Source organism: Notothenia coriiceps, unplaced genomic scaffold (genome assembly GCF_000735185.1).
Source record: "Notothenia coriiceps isolate Sejong01 unplaced genomic scaffold, NC01 NC01_scaffold00012897, whole genome shotgun sequence".
In the NCBI taxonomy this organism is placed as follows: Eukaryota; Metazoa; Chordata; class Actinopteri; order Perciformes; family Nototheniidae; genus Notothenia; species Notothenia coriiceps.
The window spans coordinates 11,305-39,057 of NW_011345598.1; the positions used below are offsets into that span (position 1 = coordinate 11,305).

Sequence of the window (27,753 nt, forward strand, 5' to 3'; positions counted from 1 at the left end):
GTGTGAGTGGGCTCTGACCTTTGAACTTTGTTGAGGGGACATGCCACATGTCATCATAGTTCAGATATGCTCTGATCCAGACCACCTTAATGAGGAAAACAGTCATCACATGTGTCCCTGGAACACCTGCTGCCTTTATAAAATGACAGGTATCAGAACTTGAACGTTGGTTCTCTCTTCAAGTGTGTGTCTTCAAGGTGTTGTTTAAAGGCAAGGGGGGGCTTCTCTGTGGCTTTATCACTATTTCACTGCATGTTCTAGAGACAAGCAAGGACAGTACTTTGTTGAACACATTATCAAATTCCCTCGAAGGTGAGTTTTTGATTTTCTTGGGTTTTATAAATGAACTTATTTAGCAGGATAAACTGTGTGTTTAAGCTCTTAGTCATGTGTTTACCAGGCGACCTGAGGATGAGCCTTCAAGTGTTGTGTGTGCTGGTCCTGTTTCTCTGTCCGAGCACTGATGAGATGGTTGTCGACAAAAAAAGAATGTCGAGGTGTGTATTCAGTCTCTTTCTGTGTGGCATTTTCAGACTTTTAGCAGCAGTTTGATAAATGTATACATTTTTGTAGTACATTTTACAGAAAAATCTAAAACAATGTAATTAAATTGTTGTCATTTATAGAGATTGATAAAGAAAACATCAGCAGATTAAATATATTTATATATATAAAACATAATCGTTAGATGCAGCACAGTCTAGATACATTTCATGTCTGTTGTGAAAGCTAGTGTATTTGAAAAATGTAACATGATGTTTAGCATTGAAATTGACTGTAAGTAAAAAAACATCCCTTAATCAACACCACTTTTCTTAGATGGCATTCATATCGGATGGAAAAAGGAGAAAATCTCATCATCCGGAACTTCAAAAGGCATTCAGATGGGACATTCGGCAGCGACTTGACCCAATACCTTGATAAAATGAAAGCGAAAAATTTTGTAGAATGGCTGAGCAGCACCAAACAACAATGGTGAGCTGAAAGAAACATTTAAACCAAAATATACTTTAAAACTGTTTTAAATCATTGAGATGTGATAAGAGTAAAATAATCCCTCTTGTACCAGTTGTGTGGACTGATTAAAGATATTATTATAATTTTGGATCCAAAAACGGTTCACAGGTTGTGTAATTATTATTTTTTTGGATGTAACCTCGACTTCAACTCCTTATATTTTACTTACAGCTGCCATAATGAACTGCTCGGCCTTGCAGCAGAAGTCTAATACAGCTCAGATTACATTTGCAGTATGCTTGATACTGCTTTACGTCATCCAGCTGCATGAAAGAAGATGAATCCTCTGCACCAACATAGAATATTGTTGTGAGTTTATTTATGCTATATATATTTTTTAATTAAAGGTGCATTTCGCACATTGCTGTTTCCAAATGTTGAAGAAAAAAATGTAATGTGTTTTTTATATGAATACTTTTTGTTTTGAAATACACGTCGACCGACTTAATGTTTTTTCAATTGTAATCATGTTGAAATACTGACCACTGATTCTGTTTTTGCCACTTTTGATTTTTAAACTTTTTTCAAACTTTTTTTCTGAATGCATTGTGGCTTTTACCTGTATGCCGTTGTGATGCACACAATGACAATAATTAAAAGGTTAAATAATGTGTTTTTATATTGACATTGATTATAAGTACTGTCTTTTTAATAGCTTAGTACCGAATGAATGAATAGACAAGGCAGTAGTGATGGCACATTTGATGCATGCACAGGGATGACCAGGCGTGGGTGCTGTTGTTCAGCAAATCAGAATAAAACAAGCAGCCAAACATCTCTCAATGCAGGCTGATAAAGGCAATGGGTGTGAAGCATAGACTGTGGTGTGAAGGCATGCATCTGCTTTGTTTGCTTTTACAGTGGATGCTGTATATAGCGTGCACTTTGTTCACACACATTTACATTGTTGCACAATGAGGTTATGCAATTAGGCTGTCAGAAAAATATAGTAAGTAACAGAGTTAACATTGTATTGGATAGTAGGGCAGGTGTATTTTAGATAGGTGGAGAGAAACTGTTGTAACTGCTTGGGATTTGTTATGTATATGTGTGTGCTGGTAATGGATTGGTGGGAGGTTAGTTATGTCTGCCTCATTGAGGAATGTAATGTATGGGGGTGAAGCTGTGTTGGCTCTTGGCTTCTGGCCATATAGCCATGATGGAGAGCTCCCTCTTTGGGCTCCATCCTCCCTCCTCAGTCTGACTCTCTGGGGAGAAAGGGAGACCTGGGGAAGAGGGGGAGGGAGGGAGGAAAGCACTGTTCGAAATGGGGGGAGCTCCCCCGAAGAGGGAGGGGAGGGAGGGAGCTCCCGTGAAGGCCGACTTTGAAATAAATAGGGGGAGCCCAAAAAAATCGTGCATATTTGTGTCACACAGATTAGAAATGCTGAGTTTCTGTAAATAAAAGTTTGTTGAAATAAATAATAGTCCCTGTTCATTACAGTTTCTGAATATTTGTTTTATATTTGTGACTATTTCTGGGTGTTGGCATCTGTACGTGGCGGCACTGCACTCTACGCTATGTCCTTGCCTTGAAAGTAGCATTACTGCATCTAGCGATAATTCCTGAGGTTAAAGTGTGAATTGATTTTCAACCCTGTTACTTTCAACCCTGTAACTATAATTAAGAGTAACAGGGGTAATTTTTCATTGGAAAATATACATTTGATGCCTTAGCTGGGCAAATCACTTTTTTTAATGGTTTATCATCTGTTTTTCCTAAATACATTAAAAAAAATTATAAAATAAAAGGTTCATTTTTCAAAAATGTTGCTGTCTAAATTGTCCTCCAATTCTGGAATGACCCAGCAAATGTGGATGTGAGATTTGCAAAGAGGCAAAAAGTATATTGATCTCCCTGCCGCTCGCAAAAAAATCCACCTGAGTGCATGCACCTTTCACAAGAATGGATTCAGGGAAAAGTCAGCAGTGATCAACAGAATAACCTGCGGGAAAAGATTTATAAGCACCTTAAGAGCCAGGCACAACAAACAAGATTGGCATATTGGCAATCAATGTGGATCTAATGCAGGAAACATATAGGCTACATCTTTCAGGTCTGCCTTATGATTGCCAAATAAATGCTCCCCCGAAAGCAAATGGGTAATTCGAACACTGGAAGCACAGCACACAACCCTCTGATCTCAGTCAAGGGTTGACATGGGATCATATAGCCTAGTAGGAAAACCCCCTTTTACTGCTGGCTACTTGCACTTACCGCCTGTCTGACATTTACCAGCAAGATTGCTGCAAAAGGTTTCCCAGCATTTGATTGCAATTGGGATGGACAGTGTCAATGATGTATCACTATCATTAGTAATAGGCTACATGATAATATTCAGTGTTTAATATCGCGTATAACAAGCCAAAGCCTCTCCTTAAAAGAGGCTAATCCTGTCAAAGGAAATACTGTGACACGTTTAATTGTTATATTTAGTCACGTTCACATCTACCCACAGAGAAACCACCACATGCTATGTGGCAACATGCTTCAGAGGAAGGGCGGGGGATGAGAGCAAGGCGAGCTGAGGGGGAGTGTAGGTGTGGCTATTAGAATTAGGTCGAGCTGCTCCTCACACTAAAAACAAATTGTATGGCTGTGTTTAGCTTCACGACAAACAGCGCTGTCATCTTATCATCCGACCCCAGACGAGGAGCCTCAGAGCCGGGCAGAGGATGTTCGCTGTTCCCGGCTCCACCTCCAGCACCGAGGCGAACAGCTTCTCTTCAGCGCACCTGCTCCCGTCGGCTCTTTACCTCGTCGTAAACGAGCCTAATTTTGGGATTAAATGCCTTTTTTTGGTGGGATTTTTTGTATGGGTGTAGGAGCAGTTTAGGGAGCCGTGCATGGGCTAAAAGTGATGGAGGCACTGGGCCAAACTGGGAGGGTGCTGCTGACTCAGCCTCGACTGCTGCATTAATTTATCTGCACTGCAGTGCACCACCACCTCCCTTCGCCTTCTCTTTTCCTTACCTCCCCCCTCCCTTCCCGATTCTCTCTCTCCTCTCCTCTCCTCGCCACCCCACCCCACTGCACTCTCAAATCCTGGAGTATGGCAGGCAGTGACACGAGTTGGAGGGGGTCGATTGTCAATAAGGCGCATGTTCCCATTGCCAACATGTGTAGATGATAGATAACGGAGAGGGACAGTTGAAAATATCATACTAAAAATCCAGGGGGACGGAGGAAAGGCGGGGGAGGAGGGGAAGTCGAAAAGACTCCACGTGACTTGAGGGAAGGAAAGGAGGCAGCATTTTGTAATTGGACCAAAGGGAAAGGGAGGAGAGAAAGGAAGGGTAGTCCATGGAGAATTTGCCATCAATTCAGGGTTTGGTGAAAACTCGATGCATCATTTACATTACAATTCCACCCACTCTCCAAAAAGGGTTTCTTACCCTTCTCCTCCCTGAGAAGCAATAACAGATCAATATTCCCCAACATCTCAGCCCTGATCTGGTGAGGTTTTGAGGTTACGAGGGCAATGAATGTAATATCATACCTCTAGGCTATTTACTTTATGGTGGACCACAAACAAGAGCATCACGGTACAGATGGGCTGCATACAAATGGAGCTATAGTCCATCTTCTGCCTGTGAGTGGGATGTTAACACAGCGCTCTTAACAAATTCAATAAGTCCATTACACTTAAAAGGCTGCCTTTCATGACCCCGTTACCACAGCACCACTCAGCTCCCTTTCACAGGATGTTTTGTAATCCACTTGGGTCCTCATAAATCACCACAAAAGTTAAATAATCTGCACAAAATGGTGACCATTACTTAAAGTGGACACAATTAATCTGAAAAGAGCCTGAAGGAGAATGGAAAACCAACACACGATTCGTAACTGGAAGGCTGCTTTATTGGTAATAAAAAGGTTCGTACTCAAATGAAGACAATCTTTCATATATTCTTACCATGAGTCCAAGTGGTTGTGCAACACACGATCAGTACTGTATATCCTCCTTTATCACGGTGTCAAATGATAACAACAGTTTGAAAAGCACTTAAAAAAATTTCAGCAAAAAGAAAAAAAAACGCCCATAATAAACCATGCTAAAAAAGAATATTGTCAAATATTGATACAAAAATAAATTTCAGATGGAAACAGAAACATTGAAGAAATAAAACGGAAATATAGAAGGCAAGCTGCTTTTTCACAAGCCAAGTGGGTGACACACATAGCACTAAGAACAGGACATTTAGCTGTTTTCTGTTAACATCACAAACTGTTGAATATTAAGATGAAGTGGGTTGTCTCAGGATGATCCTCCGGCAGTAGTTCTGACTCGACATCCCTGATAAATGTTGTGCTCACCCCCAAACCTCCACCCTCCACAGTTTGGACCGTTTCTTTTTTTTTTCAGTGTGTAATTGACATCCAAATTTGCAGAAAAAGCAGAAAAAGGCACATGCCATTGAGTGGAACATTAGAAACAAACCATTCAACAAAAATACATTTGAGGATGAGAAGCAAGTACATGGTTGTATGCATGTTGACCTGTAATGGCACTGATGTGTGGGTATGGGAAAAGGCCCTGGGTGTAGGTACCGTCTCAGGGAGATCACTGGTAACATTGGTTGGCAGTAAGGAGTCACCTGTGTGTGTTTTAGTGTCTGTGACTGTGGGTGTGTCCTGTATACTCGGTGAAAGGGAGAGATATGACAGTAAGTGAGAAATGTGCTGGTAACATTATCCTTTCATCATGATCAGGCTACAATCCATGGCAAGCAGCTCCAGTAACATCGCACATGAGCTATCCCCCAACATAGAAGGGTGCTGGAAACAACCAGTTTTTAGACATCCACTGAACGTGTTGCACATAAATCAAATGTGACAGTGTTCTTCTGTTTTATGTATCTACATATAGACATATATGTATACATGTATATATCTTTTGTATTATATAATATCTATATTTCATTCAATTTCCGTCAACAAAGTGAAAAGTTTCTCAAAAAATCCAAAAAGGTAACAAATGTGACAAAGGGCATAGCTGGAAGCCATTCTATATTATTGTTATTATTCATTTTTTGATTATTAGTAGTAATATTTTTTTTTATTCCATATTTACAAAAAACACAACAAAGCATGCCGATAAAATAAAATAATATAATACAATATTTATAGTTTCGCTCAAAAAGTTTGTTCTTTTCAGCGATTGTGCCATTTACATCATAGCCTGCACTGTACATAATAGGTTTTTGTGTTTTATTTGTTTTTGTTTTTTGCTTGTTTTTTTTCTTGTTTTTTTCAAGTGTGAATGTATCATTCTAAAACATTACATCAAAGATGAACGTGGATACATTGGATGACATTACTCACTTCTCGTGTGGTTCTCATTGGGAATGTATTTGGTTTCAGTGTGCAGCAGCCAAACTGATTTGGAGACCTCATATTGTAAACAGACTTCAGTTATTGTTACAGACAGGGGGTTCAGGTACAGGCAGTGTTAAACACACCAAATGGCATTAGTGGTGTGACAAAGGATGCCAGATGTATGTCCAGTCATCCAATTATAAATAGGACCATCACTCCTGTGTAGAAAATAAATGGCAGGAACACCTAAGTAGGCAGTTGTGTCTTGTCTACCACTTGACAAAGCCTCAGGTTTTATTTTTATGAAAAACACCCACAAGCTCATTATACAACAAAGCTGCGTTGATGTGAGGCCTGCTGATGTTAAATCTTGGCGAGTGTTCGCTTTACTACCTCCATCTCTGGCTAGTTGTTTTTGAAGCGGGTTATAGTACTTTAAAAGCCTGCAGGTATGTGAAAAGATGGTGCGAGCCTGGGTCCAACACCACACAGTGTTTAAGAGGTCCCACAAAAGCACAATGATACACTGACAAACATGGGACTTTCAGCACTCTGACTCAGACCAAACAATATTCACTTCTTCAGCTCTTCCATTTCTCTCTTGTCCTCATGGCAGTCTGTCCAAAACCCTGAAGTGAGGGGCTCTACTTATGTATTGGTCCAAGTTTGTGTTATTTATCACTCATCCACCTCCCTGAAATATCAGACAAATTCCATTTAATTCTACAGTCCAAACCACCTTCCATTCATGCTAGGCACGACAAGGCTTGTCCTTGTGACAATTCTCTGCTCACTCTGCTGTTTCAGATGGTCAGTGTTACTCGCACTGATCAAATCCTTTTTCTGAGAATGATTGCATCACAAGGACATCAGAGAAGGACTTCAAGGCTTTTTTTTTATCTAAAGCTGGCAACTCAAATTGTCCGAAAAGCATTACCTAAAACATCCCACAAAATTCTGATGTGGGTCCGACAGAGTACAAAATAGGAACTTGAAATGAAGGAAACAGTAAGATTACTGTCCAATTTACATGTATCTATCAAAATGTGTTTTTCAGTTTTCACTAGCCCAAAAAAAACAATTAAAACAGTATCGAAAGGGGAAATAAAAAATAAAACCATATTTCTGTCCCTACTTCTGGAACTACAGCAGTAGAGGGAATACCTTTTGACACTTGAGCACCAGACCCTTTCTGGTGCCAGCTATGGATTCCTTGGCGTGACATTCACCTGCTCTCATTGCCGTAACAGGGACCACAGGTAAGTAGGAGAGTGACTGTATGATGGATGTAAGTAAACAAAAAGATGTTAGCCCCAGAGTTGGTTCAGGGAAACTGGCATGGCTCTCCAAATCTGTGCATCCTCATCGGGAGGATTATCTGCTTCCTCATATTCACATTTTCAACACTACTAAAATTCAGAGCAGCAAAAAAAACTATTTTCTAGTTTGTGTTGTTGGCAGATCTCACTGAGACTTTGCCTCTGAGGGCTTACATTCTTCATTCACCTGAACTGTTAATCAAGGGCTGAAGTAAATATCTATCACGTATTAAAGAAAAAATAATGAAGGGCAGGAATGTATGACTATCATTCCCCCAATATTTTATATCCCAAATCCTAATTTTTAAGTTATAATCAATTCCCCAGTGGACATCCTTAAACTAAAGTCTAGCCACTGCAGTGGTCTGAGAATTTGTGTCTTGTGGACTATGATTACTCATGCATGATTCCTGATCAAAACATACCTTCATGCAAGTCATTTCTATGCATTTAACGAGCACAATAATTATTAATCATCTGGAACTCGGCCTGAGCAAGGCTCCTTCAGCTCAAGTCAAAACAATGACTAATAACCCCCTACCCAGTCAGTGTGAAAGCCCATGTAGAACATTTATTTTTCAATGTCAGTATAACAAACAGGAGATGAAAAGACGAGTGACATGGGCTTAATGTTGTTTTTTTTTTGCTGCTCAAATAATGTTAAGATGCAAGTTCACTCAGCACATACAAACAAAAACAAAATCTTTGTCTACATTTCTGGGTTTCCCCCACTCTCGCTAGTGTTTCCTTCCTAGCTGAATTTTCTAGGATGATAATTGTTTTCTTCTTGGTAAAGATGAGAAACACTGGTTTACAGAGCCTCCTTTAGACTGCCAACACAGTTCTAGTTGGATCTGTATCCGGTCCCGTAGCATTGGAGCGTTGCTGCGGGGGTCCACACTCAGGTGGTGGCAGGGAATTTGCAATTCTTCGATAATCTAGCAGACATATCTGTGCCGTGGCAGTTGGTCCCAAAAGGTGAGTGTGATCGGCCAGCACACTGCAAGTCATTTTGTGTTTGTTGCTCATTTCTATGAACTTGGTCACTATGCAGCAAAGTTTTGTGGTAAACTGATTGTGTTTGGTTCAGCTGTCTATGACGACATAAGAAACCACATTGCCTCGGCAGTATTCAGTCTGTAAACGTTTTTTTTTTCTTACTAGCAAATGATCCCTTTTTCTACATTTGTTGAGTCTGGGCTCAGAATCTCGTCTTGGTGTGTTTAATGGACTTTGAGAGTCACTGAACCCTAACACTTAGATTCCCACTCATCTTTTTGGTTTTTGTCCTTCTCTTTTCTGGCCCACTCCTCCTTGTTTTCGTCCTGCTTCTCCTTGTCAGGTTTGGTCACGCTGTCGTAGGAAGGCAGAGAGGCAGTAGATGGTGTGCTCTCCTTCTTCTCTTGGTTGGTCCCTCCATTCTCATACTTATTGTTAGAAAAAGTACGGCGCTTGAAGATGATACCTCGCCGGATGAGGTGGATGCGGTAGGCATTCTGGATAATTCTGGCAGAGACATCCTCCTGTTTGCGGCGAAGCGTGGTGGTGATGGGTTCATACGACACCTTCGAGGGGTTGGCTGCCACAAAACGCTCCTCCATCTGTTGCCTCAGCATGTCCAACTCTCCACTGTCACCCAGCACTCGCTTTGTGAAGGCAAACAGGATGTCCAGGCAGTGAATGCGATCGCCACTCACCATGGGCAGGTCCATGGCAATTAGCTCTATAGCGTTGGGCTTTGGCACACGAAGTGGGTGCTCAAGTGTGTCGGCAAAGTCAGCCAGCTTGGCAAAAGTAATAAATTGCGAGGCAGTGGGGTCAAACTTCTCCCAGATCTCGTAGAAGGTCTCAAAGTCGTCTTCACTGAGCGGATCAGCACTTTCCTCTGTGGCTACGCTGAAGTTCTCCAGGATGATGGCAATGTACATGTTGACCACAATCAGGAAAGAAATGATGATATACATTACAAAAAAGAAGATTCCCACTGAGGGGTTTCCACAGTCGCCCTTAACGGATGTACCAGGGTTCTCCAAAAGTGGATCACAGTCTGGTGGGTAGTTGAGGATCGGCAGCAGCAGTCCGTCCCATCCAGCTGACGTGGTGATCATGAACAGAATGATCATACTGTTGCCAAAAGTCTCAAAGTTGTACAAGTCATCAACTCCCGCTCCGTGTCTTACGTAGCCAAAGTTGGACATTCCGAAGATGGAGAAGATGAACATGACCAGAAAAAGCAGTAGGCCAATGTTGAACAGTGCCGGCAGTGACATCATCAGAGCAAACAGCAAAGTCCGAATACCCTTAGCACTTTTGATCAGACGGAGGATACGGCCGATACGGGCCAACCTGATCACCCTGAACAGGGTCGGTGACACAAAATACTTCTCAATGATATCAGCCAGGAACATACCTGGGAGAAAAGAAGAGGGAAATAGATGACCATGAGAATGCAACAGACTCTCAATGTACTTATGAATTGCTTTGCGTCTTCCATCTTCCTTACTCACCAACAATAGACAGGATGACAACCACCACGTCGAAGATATTCCAGCCATTGGTGAAGTAATAGTGGCGAAGGGCAAACAGCTTTAGCAGGAACTCCGTGGTGAAGACGAAAATAAAGATGAAGTTGACCCAGTAGAGGACATTCTCTGTTTCATCGGACTGATCGTCAGTTTCCACCATCATGGTGACCATGTTGAGGCAGATGAGGATCATGATGGAGATGTCAAAGACTTGCTGTGTCACAAAGTCAAACACCATGCCTTGGACCGGGTTCTACAAGCACATAGGACACAAAGAGGGATGAAGTGAAATGAACTGAAGATTCAACCAAAAGCATCATCATTGAGTAATCTGATCACAAAAGGAATAACTCAGAGGAAAACCCTTACTTACCTGTGGTCGAGGAATAGGTTTCTGTGGCTTTTTGGACCCAAGTTTTTTCATGGCATTGTAATATTTTTTCTGTTCTTCTGTCATGAATATATCCTGGCCTCCAAAGTAAAGGGATAAAAAAAGGTTTTGTTATAATCACATTCATGACACTTTAATGGGAACTCCTAAAGAAAAAATGGTGTTAAAACAGAACGGGTCTTATCTTTTTCTTCTGCTGGTTGAAGTTGTCAATGATCACACCAATGAAGAGGTTCAGGGTGAAGAAGGAGCCAAAAATGATGAAAACGACGAAGTAGATGTACATGTAGATGTTGACTTCATAGCTGGGCTGGTCTTCCACCTTGGAAGGAGGCACAATGTTATTCAATTCCTTGAGTCAATGAGAAGCCTGATTTGATCAGCAAGAATGTCAAAAACGTCCTTAAAGTTTGTTAAAAGTATGGCATACAGAGAGAGAAATATGCATTCATATTTATTGAAAAAGCAATGAACATACATTTCTCGAATCCACAGCCGCGTACATAATGTCCATCCAACCTTTGAATGTGGCCTTTCAAAAGAGATACAGGAATTAATATATATGTAGAAACCCAATATTGTATTTTGTAATAAAAAAAACTCAAACCGAAACTGATGCCTGTCCTGTGGAACAGCTTGTGCATGAAAAGAAACAAGTAGATGAAGAAAGCGGGCATGGAGAAATAAAAAACACACTATAGAAAATGAGCAACGACAGAACGCCTCAGAGTACTGTTAACGCAAACTGAACTTAAAGTAACAACAGACTCAGGCGGAGAGAAAGAAAAGACAGAAAAGTGCATAGGAACATTTAAAAAAGAAAGTGTGTTAGCATGAAATAAGAAATGGGGTAAGAGAGAGAAGCCAGGAGGAGTGACTCTCTCACCACTTGCAGCAGGGCGAGGTATCCGGCACCCACATTGTCAAAGTTGATCTTGACGTTCCTCCACCTGACCTCGGAAGAGTTTTGACTAATGAGGGCCTCACACTGGGTCTTGTTGTTGACCACGTCGACGGGAAAGTACTCCTCAGCTGTAAGATTCCAACAGTAGTAGTACTTGCCCGCAAACAAGTTGACCCCCATGATACTGAAAATCAGCCAAAAGATGAGGCAAACCAGCAACACATTCATAATGGAAGGGATGGCACCCACCAAGGCGTTGACTACCACCTAGACGAGAGCAGGGAAGACAGGATATTACATGAGAACCAGGAATCAAACGCATCTCTTTCAACCCCTCCGACAAGACACTACATACTGTTATGGCGTTACACTGAGTAGTACTTTAAGCTGTTCAACCCTTTGTTAAAGGTGATGTTAGGAGTAGCATTTTAAAATCTATTAGGATTTAATGTAGTTGAAAAAAAAGCACTGCACAGCACTGGGATGCTCTTTGATCTGTCGAAGCATGCGGCTAGAAGTGCTTAAGGGACACTCAAGCACACACATACACACACTTACACTTCCACCAAGAAAAATTATGATTAACATTTTTTTTAAGAATGTTTATGATGTAAAATGTACAGCCTGTAGACTTTGTATGTAAAACATAATAATTTGGGAGCATGTTGTGTATTCATGAATACAGCCACAACTCAGAAAACTCTTATGTTTCTGGATGGTAGAATAGTAGTATTATATTGCAATACATGTCATTGATATGCAGTGTGCTGTGTTTTATACTAAAGAGTATTGTAGCACATTTGCATGACAGTTGCTTAAAATACTTTATAAAAAACAGACATATATTGAGTTAATGTTATGTTAATTATAATAGCAACTTACAGTTCACATATTTCATCCTAGTATTTTTTTTAAATATACACATATACATAAAGCCTACACTCAGGTATATACATACCCAAGTTAAATGCTTCTTTATAATTTGTCTTTGACAGAATAACATGAAATAATTATGAGAGCAGATGATAGTGATAACTACAGTTTATAATATTTGGAGGACATATATGTGTGGATGTTTCTACAAATGTACTTTGTAAAGCCTAAATGTCATAAATAAATGAATCACAAGGGTTTGCCATACCATTATGTAGTGTCAATTTTTACCACCCCAACCTTAGACATTCAATACTGAATTCGTACTGATTGTTTACAATAACTAAACCAAACAATATATTAACGCTATAGCAGTAAAATAAAATAAATTGAAGTATAATAATTACCACCACCATCCCAAGAGCTATACTTTTCTAGCAATCCAATCCAATGATTTACCGTAGATTTATCATAGCTTTTAAACAGCTCAGCACACATTGAGCCGCTCACTACCAGTGCTAGGCAGGCCGATCAGCAGCTCTCAGGCAGACAGCTGAGCATGCATGTCTTTGACAGACTCGTTTTATGGAGCCATATTCCCTCCTCATCAGACAGACAGGGAGGAGCTGCAGAGCACGATTCTCTCAGTGTGTGCACAACCTTCACAGGCTGACTCGTGATGACAGTGATTCTTAAATTTGTGCTGTACAGCGTGCACACTGTAAAATAATGTTTCTGATGCAAAATGCTAAAAGAAAGTGGTTTTAGAATCATGTTCCAAATACAATTAGAGACCTAAAAATCACTTCTTCCTTCGCAATGCACTGGCTGAGAGAATGACTCTTTGCTCGAGCTGAGATCAAATTGAACCGCTTTCAAAAACTTTGTGTTTAAACAAAAGAATTAGGCCATGCTGTGTGGAAAGCATTCTCCGAAAGAGGGAAAATGGCTTTCAAAAATGCATAATGTGCATCGGCAGTTATAGTACATGCGTGTTACATGGCATTGTGCAATCTCAAAATCCGCTCAAATCAATAAATCAATAAATAGAGAAATGTGTGGATAGAGAGATAGCTGCTACATATATTAATGTTAAAGCTTTGCTTGCTTTTGCGTCTGACGAGCCATTTGAATGTTTACATGGTTCGAATGACAAATATCCAAAGGACAATATGGCTGTGAATTTACATTACATGTTACTTGTTAGACGCTTTTATCCAAAGCTACTTACATACTCAATACTGTGGGCAATCCACACAGGAGCGATTTGGGGTGAAGTGTCTTGCCCAGGGACACAACGACATGCTGACTGCAGTGGGGTTTGAACCTGTGCCCCCTTGATCCGAACACCAACGCTCTATCCACTGCACCACACGCCTCCTATATACTATGTGTTGGCCACAAGCCATTAAAGATATTGGGCTTTACAGGTTTTATATAAAGGCCCCATGACGACTTGTGCATTTAATTGCTGGCAAAGATAAAACTATCAAAATCCTTTCAAAAGTAGTTTGGTGTAACTTTAACGTCAGGAGGGTCTTCAGGACAAGGAGGATTTAATGACAGTGGGCTAAAGATGGCTAGAGATATTGCCATTCCTGTACAATGCATTTACAGATTACAAAGCAGCATCAAGAGAACGAGGGAGCAAAGTATAGTCAGAGCAGCCCATAATCATTGCATGTTAAGCAGTGCAATGTGTGCGATGCGTCGTGCCGTAATACTCAACCAGCGGGATATAAAAGTTCTCATCGTTCTAACTCTCCAGAATGTCTTTCTTACGGTGTCATCTCTCCATTCATGTACTTCCCTATTCATTTGAGTATTGGTTTGACCTTCAATTTTCCTTTTTCAAACAAAATGGTAACTCAATTGATGAACATTTACATCATAGTGAAAAATGTATACAGCAGGATCAAAGTCCTTGGTTTGTTCCCCTTGGTGTGACTGGGCCACCCTCACCTGTCTGCCCACATGCACCCAGTGACTTGGGTCATTTATATGGGCACTGGCATTGGCATGATTTCCACCCCAAAAATGACAAAAATAATTAGGAGGTCTATTTCCCATCCCAGAATTAATAATTAAACCTATAAAATGTCAAAGAAAAAAATAATGACAGCATCCATAAAGCCTATCCAGGGCCTACACAAATTGATGTCTGCTCATGTGCAACGGCAACACATTTTAGAGTGTGAGAATGAGATTAATAAAAAATGTAAGATAGATCCACCCACTATAATACTGCAGGCCTTCTCCTCCTGCTAGTCTGTCATTTTTGGGACGTTATAAAAGGGGCGACACATTGTCTGTCTAGGGTTGAGAGTGTTGTCCGAGCGCTGCAGTGCTACTCAAGCTATCAACCCAGAACTCAAAGTCAGAGTTATACTGGGCCCCTTGTTGCCTCCCAGTTTCACTTCCTGTGGGAGAGGAAGGCAACAGGTATGTGGTGCCATGACATGACAGCAGTGCCTTGTGTGAAATGGCAGCCTAGCATATTTGCTAAGCTTCTGCCTGCGTTCCAGAGGGAAGGCACAATATGTTATTATAAATTAACTATTTAATAAAGACAATGTTTACAAAAATGTACTGTTCTGCCACCGGAATGGACTGTTAGCAGACCCGTCGGTCAGATGGTACGACCCTAAGTGCTGACGCTAGCAGAAGCTTAACAAATATGTTCCTCCCAAAGCCACAACACTGAGTGTGTGCTTTCTCTCTCAGTCCCTGATGCAAAAAGGATCCTGGACAAGCAGGAGAGTGTGGTGACCCTCCAGCGGTCCTGCCCAGCTGATCCGGGGCGAGGTGAAGTGAGTAGTGGAGGGATTAGAGGGTGTGGAAGAGGTGGGGGGGAGAGTGGGGTGGGGTAGATGCTGAACATGTCAGGCTACGTTGAAGAGGAAAATATCAAACTAGAAGAAAAAAGTAGCCAGTCCTTTAGTAGTGAGTAGTAAGAGAGTAAGATCAGGAGTGTTAGAAAGATAGAGGGGGGACTACAGGTGACATCAACCAGGTGCAACCCATCGCTACCACCAGTCGTAGACACCCAATCAGATTTTTTAGGAAGGGAAGGCTGAAACAACCAGAGGTAAATCTGCTCTGTAATGCATGCAGAGTTTTGGTGTGACAGGCTGGGCAGAGGTTTTGGGGTCCTACAACTTCCTGGTTCCTGCTGGTTGTTCTCGATGCCAGATGCATTGTGGGATGGTGTGAGCTGGGGAGGGCAGGTAGGGAGGGCGGGAGGGAAGGAAGGGGTTATGGGAGCATGGGTGAAGGTGGGGGGTTCTAAATTGAAAGCAGTGGTTGAGAATCAGGCCGATGAAGAGCTAAATGTTGATTTGATGGTCTATGAAATGGCATGTAGGTTTGCTTTGATCAATTTTGTATTCCCTTTGGCCAATCAAAAAGAAACAAAGTCATCAAAAATATCTAGGTTATCACTTATGTGATGAGGCAGCTTTGTGAAAAAAATATTTATGTTGCTCTTTGGGTAATTTGTTTTGTTTTTTAAGAAATTCAATTGAAATGCATGTTGTTCTGCTGACTATACAACTTTACGGTTACTTTACTCTCCCAGCTGCATCATGACTTGTTCTTTCGCTCTAACAAAGGCATGGTACAGGATAGGATTGCGCATGAAAAGGTGGCTACTTAGTTTTCATTTCCTGGTTTTGAAAACAAATCCCCCAAATGTTTTGGAGTTTTTTGTCCTCATAGCTTTTCGTTTTTAGTTCAGTTCTAGCATGCTTTAAACTGTTGAATGGGCATGCGAAAGGATCAGCTGCTTAGCTTTGGATCTTACCCTCATCCCTTCAAAACGTGACAAGGCTCTGAGGGGTCTCAAGGCCCTTAGTGTCCTGAGTGATTTAATGGGCCCTAGATCGGAGTAGCCCAGCGCATTAGCTACAAGGCTGACTATAGACACCTAAACAAAAACAGAGAAGCAAAAGAGGTTCCAAACTGTTAGAAGTGAGAATATTCACTAGGGAAGAGAGACGGCCCTGGCATAGGCGGAGAGTTGCTTTACATACACACATAAATCTATCCATGTATATACATGTATAATATTGCATTTATACATGTATATACACTGAGAAAGAAGGTCAAGGTTTAGTAAAGGACTTATGTGCGTAGTATTTTTAGTAGCAGTGCACCATAGCGATTGTTTGTCTGTTATTTTGGGGCAGTAGACGAGATGTGAAAAGTCCTTTGTACCTGCAAAGAAATGTGAAGTTGAGAGAGAAAGAGAGAAGATAGAGACATAAGACTCAAATAGAGGATAAATTAGGCAGAACAGAGTGCTACACGATTTAGTAGAGATACAAGCAAAGGGAAAGGGAGAGCAGAAGAACAGGAGTGGGGGAGGGAGGGAAGGAGAGAGGTTACCCCTTAGAAGCTGACAAAAACCCAACAGACTTGAAAGCCTTACCCTTGCCCCTCTAACATTGTCTCTCCATGTCGCTCTTGGGCTGAGGCATAAAATCCCATATAATTTAAGAAAGACAAACTAATGGGACCTAAGAGAAAGAATACAAGTAAACATGTACAAGTGTGTCATTTTTCCATTAAATCAAATTGTCACACAGCATTTAGAGTCAAATAGGAGAGCCACAGTCACATGAACCACGCACAAGAAACAGGGATGGAGGTTAAGGGCAGACTGGATATAGTTATTAGCACTGGATGGCACTGAAAGGACAGAAATACACAGTTGAGTTACACCCAGTTAATGGTTAACAATATCAGCACATAACCTCAAAGAAACTGGTGCGGCCCCTCTCACGTCCGGCACCAGCCAAAGAACCAGTCATAGAGTTTTAGTATTAGTTAGACGCACTAACTAAAGCTTCATATAACAATATTCACAGGAACATAGTAGATGTACAGAACTAAACACATGTAAAATAAGAAATTATGGTTGGACATTTATGAATCCCTTTCAGCTCTGGGCCATCAAGCTCATCTAGGCTAATTAGACATACAGTAATGTTTTGTTATCAAATGGCAATATGAGCAATGGGAATTGCGGACAATAATCTTCCCTAATGGTTCTTAAGGGGTATGAGAAGTGCAGGAAAGTATTGATGAAGTCACCTCACGTGTGCTAAGAATGCCCTGTTCCAGGCTGCTGGCTGCATAGGGCGGCTCTGTAATGAAGGATTCTTTGGCTGAATGCAGATTATTCTAGATGCAAAACGCAAGAGTAGGTAGCTATATCAGAATTATGCCAAATACAGACAAATGGTTTAGTTCAAGAATTAGAACATGATTTAAGGCTCTTTTAAAAAAAAAAATGCAATCCGGGTCTGGTTGCTGGAGGGACGGAAACAGGGGAAGTACCAGTTCCTCACAAATAAGGGAAAATATCAACAGTGAACAAATGTGAAAAGCACCTCCCACCAGCATCAACCGGTCAAACTCACCGCAAGAAGTACACAACATCCAAAGCTTACCAAAGTCACGGCGGGAGGTTGGTAACGGGCAAAATCTTCATTTTGACTGATGCCATTATCAACATGGATCTGGCTCTAACTTTTAACCAACTAATCGTGGATGGTGGGAACAGCAGAAAGGGTGGCAGCATGGATTCAGACTCCTCACTGTGCATGGGCATGTTGGGCCATGATCAAACATCAGAAAGGGCCTTTATTTAGATTCTCTCTGGCACCAGGGAAATATTTAAATCATTACCATTTATATAAATTAACAGATGTTCTGGTTGGGGAGACAGTAAAATAAAGATTTTGCCTTGATCTACACTACAGTGTTTGGGGTAATTGTCACCTTCAGCCTGACCCCTTGGAGAGCCCCCTTTTGGGGCGCCTGGCCTCTGGCCCCCTGCTGGGCCAGCTGTAGGGAAGCGACGTCAGCACCTCAACGTCCTTCTCACAGAGCTCTGCAAGGCAAGGCCAATGACATCTGGGGCTGTCATCCCATGATGACGACAGCACAAACCAAACAGAAATAAAACCAAACTAAAAAGAAAAAAGGGAAAAAAACAACAAGACAATGATAATAATCTGAGTAAAAAGAAAAATGAATGGAGTATGAAAGCTATCATCCTCACATCCACACAAAACACCATAAACACTATTAAACAATACTTACTAACCCTAGCTGCGTCATCACTTCAAACAGCTAATATGAAATGCTTATGGGTTATTCCCTTTACAATATGAATACTTGTTTGTACAATGTGAGGTAATTATTAAATATATAATAATGTTCCTTTTAAATAGCAGATGTTGTGCTTAAATAGCTATGCCTTGTGTTTGTTTTTAATAAACTCATCTTAAAAAAATTATTAACATTACATTATAAAAACATAACAATATACAAAACATTCTTATAAAGAAATCAGGAAGACTAATCAGATGGGCAACAGAAAGATGCAGTAACAAAAGGGAAATGAGGAGAAACACACTCACACAAAGAGTGGGGCGCATACACACAGAGAGAAAAACAGGCCGGTCTAATGATGGTGCCCCCCCTTTCTGAGTCCATGGCAATGGTTTCACCCCACAACACACGAGGCACAATCAGGCCACAACACAACCCAGACTCAACAAGTCTCTTTTGTTTTTGGAGGGGGAGCGTTAGTGAAGACCAAACTTACCGCTGGGCGCCTGTCACCCACCATCATTACATCTCAGCACAATATCACCACATTCCTGAGGTTACAATTTCAAGAGGGAACGAGAGGAGGAGGGGAGGAGGGGAAGGAGGGGAGAAGGGATGCCACTCTCTGTGACATGTTCACAACCTGGGGAAAGTGGCGCCCCGCACCGTCCCAAGTGTTGGGCTTGACAACACACCTACAGGGAGGGAGGCTACAATGGCAACAACCAGAATCAGTACAATGTGGTATGATAAACTCTATGTGTACTGTTACCTTTAAAATATGGTTTAAAAATAGCTGTACACTGAATCTTTTGGAAGTGTCTTAATATAATTATGTGTAATTTTGAGCTTTACAAACTGTGAATGTAGAAAACTAATTGTATATTGTTTATGGCATATCATTAATGTATGTTTGTTGCAAGAGATCTGAGATAAAGGAGCTGTTAATGGTTCAACATGGCAACCTTTAGCCATTGATAGGAGTCCATTCACGGGTATTGGCTGGACACTGCAGAAAGGTGGTTAGTTCAAGGAGAAAGTCAGAAATCAGGGGAATTCTTATTCAATCCAAATGCTGCCACTCAATGCAGATTACTCCTTTATTCAGCTTTTGTAAAAAAATTCAAATGTGTAACCCTTCTATCTATGAAAATGGTTCCCTCATGTCTTCCCCACATTGAATCCACACTGAAATCGTTCACAGTTTAAGGTCATGTCGTGTTTATAGTAAACAAGACTGAACCTGGTAATATATATAACTACCAAAGAATAGATTAAAGAAATTCCCCTGTTTCGGTCTTTCAATCTTGACTGACACAAGGAGCAGAGAAGTGCACAGAGAGAGAGGACAAAGGCAAATATCAAACATCATACAGGTTTAGAGACACAGGCGAAGACACATAGGCACATCTTTGGCACGTCCCATTGCTCTGAGCATGACTTCAATATAAACAATGAGCGTAGTTATTGGTTTGCTGATTCTAATAGGTGTTAGCATTCATGCTTAAATAGCTTGTTGTTCAAATGTTACCAATTTCTTCTAAATCTGCCTAAAAACGTACAACTGGTGTCTGCACCACCAAGGTAAATAGACAGATTGTTGCTTGTGGCGCACCAGAGAAAGTGCTTTAATTCACAAGGAAACCATTGTTGTACATACTCAAGCATCTCAGAGGGATACACCAAGAAAGAAAAACAGGGAGTTTGCTTGATGGAAATGTAAAAGGTGATTTGGGCATGTGTGAACTGTAAATGGACAGACCGCAGAAGAGTCTTGCAAAACACTGTCCTAATAGCAAGAATAAATCAAAATATAGAGAGAATGTATTGTAGACAACATGCCCCACTCACCTAATGCATGCCATTCAGCAGGTACTCATTTAATAAACTGACCAATTAAACCTAACCACACCCAACAGACAACAATAAAATAAATAAAAACATCATGTATTATAATCCAATTGTTACAGCATAAATTAGCCTAAACTCTGCTGCTTAATAGACTTTGTTTATCTTGTATTGCTGTTGGACCAGGGCGTGGTTGAGGACCGATTAATTGTTTCTACTTAAGTCTACATCACAAGGTAAAGGAAACAAGAGCTGGACTTACATCCACAATGAAGAAGTCTAGCCAACACCAAGCATTGGTGAAATACTTGACAAAACCATAGGCGACCCATTTCAACAACATCTCCAGGATGAAGATGTAGGTGAAAACCCTGTCAGCGTACTCCAAAATGATCCGAATGGTCTTCCTCTGCTCGATGTACACATCTTCAAAAGCCTGTGAAGAAACAGGTCCATGCATCAGCCATGACAAACGATTCAAAGGAAAAAACACTCCTAATGATTTATGATTCCACTAATGAAATTGTATTCACCACTACAGCCTGCTCATCGCTGATCACCAACATTGATTTACTGGATACAAAATAAATCTGTTCTATATGATATATTTAACTACACAGCTGTTGTAGATTTGCAGCTCTTTTTTTGTAGCATTTGACATGCTTGAGAACCCACTCCATCCCCAGAAATAAAACCCCTGTTTCATAAATGGTACAGCCCATTAATCACAGGCGCTCCTGGCCCCTCCCCCAACCAAGCAGCACTGAGACAGAGAAACCAAACTGACCGCACCACCGATATATACTAAAGAATACACACCTCTATTTTAAATGAATCATCTTCATTCAGTCTTAATACAGTTTTGGTTTTCTCCCGTCAGTAAAATGTGTGTTTCGTTTGAATTTTAATATAATTTGTGCTGTCACAATTATCAGTATTACTGCCAGTAGTGTCAGTAAGGGTTCAATAATTTATAATTGAACATTGGAAGCTTTCAATGTAGATATTACACCCCCCTCAAAAAAATACAAATAAACAGTGAGATGTGATAGAAATCCAGAAAATCCCATTATATTCTCAATCATTTACTCTAGTAATTTTAAGTCTGAATTTATATTATAAATGTACTCAGTTGGTCCAAATATGGAGAAAAAAAATCTCATTTAACTTTGCAAGAAAATTAAACATTTCCATAAAATATCATTAAGTATTTCTAACGTGGCTCTTATTTTAGCCACTTCTTTGCGTAGAATGCATTGCTTTTTAAAATAATATTTGTACACGTTTCTTATCATTCACGCTCTTACATTTTTATAACTGTTTATGTTGATTAATTTTTTAAGATATAGGCCTGTAGGCCTCCTTACCAGGGCACCGCTACTGAGGAGGATCATGAAGATGATGACGGTCTCAAACCAGTTGTGCTCCACTATCAGGTAGCAGGTTTTTCTCAGGTACCACCACTTTTTCCACCAGCCCGTAGAAATGTCAACCTCACAGCACTTAAACTTGGCCAAACAACCTGGGGGCACACAGAAGGAAAGACAGCATTTGATACAGTTAGATAAATTACAGCCCTATGTCTAGAATGTTGTTCAAAGTCCAGTCTTTAAATGGATATTTGGGTTTTTGAGAACACCATTTTTCTGCTTACTCAGAATGGAAGTATTTTCTATACCTCTTCAAGCAGTTAAGTCTAATTCTTGTTTTGAAGGTTGAATAAGTGGCTTGGTTAATCAAGCTTAGCTAAAATGTTTTGGTATCATATCCTAAGATTTCTATTATGCATCATATACATCTTCAATACTGAATTATTATCAAAAAATGTTTTCATGCCCCTATAAAAAATATTCATGATTTTCTTAAACTAAACAAAAAAACATAAGCTTTATCTATGAATAAAGAGATAAAATATGTAAAGTTCTATGTAGTTATGTATAAGAGTGTGTGTCAAATAAATAGAGGAACAGCCTGATAAATAGATTGAGTCTTCATGGCTGAGTGACTCTTCATAATGAAACTATCCTTCCCCCCCTATCACCCCCCCTATCGTTCTCAATGAGCCCACGGGAGTGTCTGTGCTGTGGGGGTAATGTGTGTCATGTGAGCACTGGTCTCACCATCTGTCCAACATGCATCTGGATCCAAGTATTCCTCCACAGTTTCCACCACCACCTCTTCCACCACATCTGGCTTGATGTCGATGGTGCTGCCCTCCGAAGAACTGGTGTCATCCATCTGCAGAGACACAGACATGTGAGCACACATTTACACACACAGATCCAGACACATACAGAAACACTTGAACAACGTTTCAGTTTCCTTGCACGGCTAAGGAATCTAAGCTAAACCGGTCTGGACACAACTGGAAATGTCCATTATATTTTATTTCCAAATTCTGTTAGCTGAGTTCTTAAAAGCGGAAACATCTTTGATTACTTTTTGATCTCAGAGGGTTTTTCCCATATTGAGATGGACAATAAAACAATCCTGAACATAATTTATCATCCACATGAACACTGAAATGGAATATCAAATGGCAGATCATCGCCTCTGAAACTCTTCTAAATGCAATTTTGTCAAAAGACAAAGTCAGCAGATATCCATTTCATCCACATTGCCTGCCTGCTCCAGCCACTCTAGATGAATTTATTGTATAATGGAGTTATGTTAGTTTCTGAACACTGCAGATAATTTAGCAACACTCATAGATTTATAGCCCTGAGAGCTTACACGGTGTAGAGTAACTGAGGAATAAAAAAACAACACGTGGCACATTCAGTATTTACATTTTGTCATTTTAAAAGCAAAAGTTAAGGATTTAATTAATTCTTAGAAATGCTAGTTGTATTCTTATCCTTGCCTCAATTACAGTGGAAACTATTGGAATTAAATAATATATATGTATTCTTGGAACTGACCTCTTTGCTGTTCTCATTCTCCGACTCGCTGCTGAAGTCCTCTGTGTTCAGGTTCTCAAAGTCAGACTCTCCCACAGCGATGGGCACGCAGACGGTCAGGTTCGGGTTGTGGATGAATGACATGTGGTCGTCATCGATCATGTACTTCCCAACGCTGCTGCCTATACCGCTGGTTGTGCCGTTACCATTCTTGGCGTAGTCCAGGTCACGGTTGATGTCCACCCCGCTGTGGTTAGCAATGCAGTTCAGCTTCTTGTTGTACATGTCGTCCAAAGGCTTCTGCTCGTCCTCCATCCGTGGTTTCTTCAGCAGACTGGCCACCACTATGCCCATCTTTGCTTTAAACCATGCAATGCCTATCTTGATACGCTTTACAGAAATCTGCAAGTTGTTGGGCTCACCGTCGTCATCTGTTGCAGCCAAGTTGTCAGCGCTGAAAGAGCTCAGCAGCAAGGCAAGAAACAGGTTCAACACCTTTAAATGAGAAGATAAGAATCAGTAACTGGAAGTAGAGTGCCAAGTTTTACATATCTGACCACATTGTATCCCTGAAAAATGGGTTTAAAGGTCCCATATTATACTGTTTTTCATCAATATATTATGGGTATATACAAAACATGTCTCTGAAGTGTTTGGCTCGAAAAACCAAACAGATCGTGCACTGTAGCATCCCATAAACCCCTCTGTTCCAAAAGTGCTGATTCTCTGTCTGTTACTTTAGATGAAAATAAGGAGCCACTCCCCATGCCCCTCTGCGAGATATTTGGTTAAAAATAACACAATGGTGCTCTAGGAGGAGATTCAGGTGATAAGGTGGGCGGGGTTACCTTGGTTGCTGATTGGCTAATGGTTACACAAGCCAAAAAATCGTTATGACATCATAAAGTGGCCAAAATCTGATCAGCTCATTTTCAGACAGGTTTTTATATGGATCAGGACCAAAAGAGAGCTAATCTTTTTTCCTGAAACTTTCAGAATCTCTTTACACAGAGGGGACACATGTTTATGTATAAAAGACATGAACAAGTGGATTTTGCATAATAGGTGACCTTTAAGAAAACAAAAGAAAAATCTGCACACCCAATATGGACACTTACCACCAGGTTACCGATGACCATGACCATCATGAAGACGAGGAGACACATGCCCTGACCCGCGACCTCCATGCAGTCCCACATGGTCTCAATCCATTCACCGCACAGCACCCGGAAGACAATCAGGAAGGAGTGGAAGAAGTCGTTCATGTGCCAGCGGGGCAACTCGCATTCAATAGAGATCTTACACACACAGTCTTTGTAGCTCTTGCCAAACAGCTGCATACCCACCACGGCAAAGATGAAGACGATGATGGCCAGCACCAGAGTCAAGTTTCCCAAGGCTCCCACCGAGTTACCAATGATCTTAATCAGCATGTTGAGGGTGGGCCATGACTTGGCCAGCTTAAACACTCTCAGCTAGAAATGGGGTTGATGGAAAGAGGAGAATAAATCTAGTCACAACATTTAAGCTTAACTTACTTGTTGCTTCAATTTTGTGAAGTAAAAACAGTATATACAGCTGGGAATCCTGCAAGAACACACAGTAAATCAAGTTAACTTGAACAACAACATTTACAAGATGCTGACTCGACGAACTACAATGAGTATTTACCAATCGGAATGACCGCAGCACAGACAAGCCTTCCACGTCGGCCAGAGCCAGCTCCACTAAACTCAGCGTCACAATGAAACCGTCAAAGCAGTTCCAGGCCTCCTGGAAGTAGTAATACGGATCCATAGCCATCAGCTTAAAAAGCATCTCTCCTGCAAAGATCCCTGTGAACACCTGTAAAGAAGGAAAGGGAACAGATTGGAACAAAAATTGATTTGAAGCCTGGTGGGTGATATCTAGTAATATCTACTCTGTGAGTTGTGCACTTTGGATGTTAAAAGGTTATTGGTTCTAAATACAGAGCAGAGGGATTAACTCCACACAGATCTCAACATGGAGCCCACTGGTAATGGTTTGCTCTCTGGTATTACGGAAATAATGCAACAAATAACAAGTTAAGCATAAACTCTTTTGTGCATGCTTTGACTCATGTGGCATGGACTAATACAGATCAGTGAAAAAAATAAAAAATAAAATACATTGTACTGTAATTAATTCCCAATGCTGTTCAGAGTAATAACTGTCTCACATTGTACATGGATCTACAGTTTTGTAATTACTGTCATTTGTGATACATCTCAGTTTGAGACTGTTGGGAAAATACTGAATGTACTCTTCTAATATCAGAGTAGCACATAATAACAAAGGCCCTACGCTCTGTGTACGTAACTGGATGTATGATTACCTAGAAGAGCGTCAGGACACACTGTTTTAGGCATATGATAGCTATGTGACAATGATTAACATGAGGATTCAGCCTCTATGGAGATAGGCACATGACTGTCATGTTTATTGCTTACGCAGGCCGTAGCTAATCTGAACTAAGGCCAGAATACTGCTTTGAACCGGTATTCTTGCATCTTGTCACTGTAACACCCTGTCTTGTATATAAGGCATGTGAAGGACAATATTCGGGGAACTATTTTGTCCCAAGCAGCTCTGTATGTGATGACTTCTTCCATTCTTGCAAGGATAATAAATACATGTATCCTGATATTGAAGCTCAAGCCGGTGACGAGTGAAATTTTTCTAACAGAGACAACAAAAGTGATACTGAAAAGTAAAACAATAATCACAGTGCCAGAGTTCAAGTTTAATCAGGTTCTTTGAAAAGGCTCATAGCTAAAATGGCCAGGTCGAGTTATCCAAGCCATTATTCCGGCACTCTTTCAGAGCTCATCGATCAGGCTGCATGAAATATGAATGCAGGCCTCCCACCAGTCAGCCAACTTGCAGAGGCAGGCTGGTCCCACTGAAGCAAACAGCAGCTCCACACAAGCAGAGGAGAGAAAGAGAGATAACAGGAGTAGACAGGGAACATGTGCATGGGAAGAATGAGAAATTCATAGATACAAGGTCACAGTAGGGTGTAGAGAATGTTTTTTTCCCCATCCTTTCATCTCTGAATCTGCAATGAAAGAGCTGCCAATTACAGTTCCAAAAATAATATCTCTATGAGCTGCAAAGAAGAAGCAGAGGCGATTCTTAACCTGCAAAAAATAGTATCCTTTTAAAAAGAACAAAAAGACGCCACTCACCAGATTGCCTACAGACAGCATGTGTTCAAAGTCGGGGGTCATGGGGTAGTGCTCCATGGCCATGAAGAGGGTGTTGAGGACGATACAGATGGTGATGGCTAAATCCACGAAGGGGTCCATGACAATCAAGTTCATAATCTCCTTGGTCTTAATCCAGTTGGGGGAGCACTCCCAGATCAGGAATGTGTTAGAAAACTTATACCAGCATGGCGGACACTTGCGCTGAGACTCCTCCAGTTCTAAAGACATAGCGCGGATCACACATCAAAACCAAACATACTTGCGTGCATGAGCATAACACATGCAATGGTATCAAATGATAATAAAATTGTATGCATTGTATGTATCTGGTACTATTGGATATGCAAAGCAGATAAGCAGGAAATTCATGTCAAACTAATCAACCAATGAGAGCAGCCCTAGTTAAAGAATAATGAGAGAGCATGTTAAATAGCTGGGTTAAAGTGGCAGTACCCTCCACTAGTGTGTTGGTAATGACGCTCATGACACTGTTGGCCCGCTCTTTCCGCCCAAAGGAGGTATTGAGCTGGTCCACAGACACCATCAGGGAGCCCGACATTTTCTTCTTCACCTCAACCTCAGTGGTCGGCTGTCAGGGGGAGAGGAAGAATCAAGCACCCATGGAGAGGACATGAACACCATCCCACATCACCACCGGTGGTCGGCGGAGGGAAGTGCAACAGCATTGGCAGGAAAAAGTAGTAGATGATCAGATTTTTGAAGTGAGGGTTATGTTTCAGTCTTTTCTATATCAATGCTGGTTTCAAGGAATATGTGTGTATGCTGTAAAGGCATGCAGGTCTCAGCCAAAGTGGGAGCAGTGGTCTAGGGCTACTTGACCTAATTGTGTTTGAATGTAATTAGCTCATCCAGATTAAATCATAAATGGATTGTGCAATATTGTGCAAGGAGAATTGCTTCTGCATGAATGCATTGTCAGTCCTGTCATGCAATAATGGAGGCTTTGCTGCCATTGCAATATAATCATTAGGTTATTTATTTACAAGATGTCTCCCAAATCTGGCAATTTCTTAAGTGACTTGCAAATTGATGTTACTTTATCTTCCTACTTTGAAACCATACAACTTATATTGCAACAATCAAGTGAGGAGCATTGTTAATAGTTTCTAAAGAGTTCAGATCAATCCGGTTGTCATGCATGAGCATGCTCCAAGTCAAAGAGAAGGAGAGGAAATTACAGAAACCATAGCCATTGTTCTACTTGATCATGCTTGTTCTAATTTAGGGTTTAGATTCACCATGCTAACTAGAATAAGACACAACTAATTCACTAATGTTGACCAGG

General features: G+C 40.9%; 1 protein-coding gene and 1 long non-coding RNA gene across 4 annotated transcripts in view; one reads left to right on the forward strand and one right to left on the reverse strand.

Annotated features, from left to right (window-relative positions):
• The first annotated feature begins 399 nt into the window (after nucleotides 1-399).
• On the forward strand, nucleotides 400-2,197 carry LOC104947640 (uncharacterized). The gene is made up of 3 exons (XR_798587.1): nucleotides 400-497; nucleotides 820-975; nucleotides 1,189-2,197. It is a non-coding gene; the product is annotated as an uncharacterized lncRNA (long non-coding RNA).
• A 2,664-nt stretch (nucleotides 2,198-4,861) lies between these two features.
• Nucleotides 4,862-27,753, reverse strand: part of LOC104947642 (sodium channel protein type 8 subunit alpha-like) — a 53,509-nt gene continuing 30,617 nt past the window's right edge. For all 3 annotated transcript variants that reach the window (XM_010773693.1, XM_010773692.1, XM_010773695.1), the window contains exons 13-27: nucleotides 26,901-27,036; nucleotides 26,427-26,665; nucleotides 24,889-25,062; nucleotides 24,336-24,692; nucleotides 23,239-23,712; nucleotides 22,438-22,555; nucleotides 21,685-21,839; nucleotides 20,580-20,753; nucleotides 16,152-16,274; nucleotides 11,459-11,743; nucleotides 11,051-11,104; nucleotides 10,757-10,894; nucleotides 10,555-10,659; nucleotides 10,164-10,434; nucleotides 4,862-10,066 (exon numbers count right to left, since the gene is read on the reverse strand). In XM_010773693.1, coding sequence (XP_010771995.1) covers nucleotides 8,907-10,066; nucleotides 10,164-10,434; nucleotides 10,555-10,659; nucleotides 10,757-10,894; nucleotides 11,051-11,104; nucleotides 11,459-11,743; nucleotides 16,152-16,274; nucleotides 20,580-20,753; nucleotides 21,685-21,839; nucleotides 22,438-22,555; nucleotides 23,239-23,712; nucleotides 24,336-24,692; nucleotides 24,889-25,062; nucleotides 26,427-26,665; nucleotides 26,901-27,036 — 3,963 coding nt within the window. In that variant the 3' untranslated portion in view covers nucleotides 4,862-8,906. The remainder of the gene's footprint in view (nucleotides 10,067-10,163; nucleotides 10,435-10,554; nucleotides 10,660-10,756; nucleotides 10,895-11,050; nucleotides 11,105-11,458; nucleotides 11,744-16,151; nucleotides 16,275-20,579; nucleotides 20,754-21,684; nucleotides 21,840-22,437; nucleotides 22,556-23,238; nucleotides 23,713-24,335; nucleotides 24,693-24,888; nucleotides 25,063-26,426; nucleotides 26,666-26,900; nucleotides 27,037-27,753) is intronic.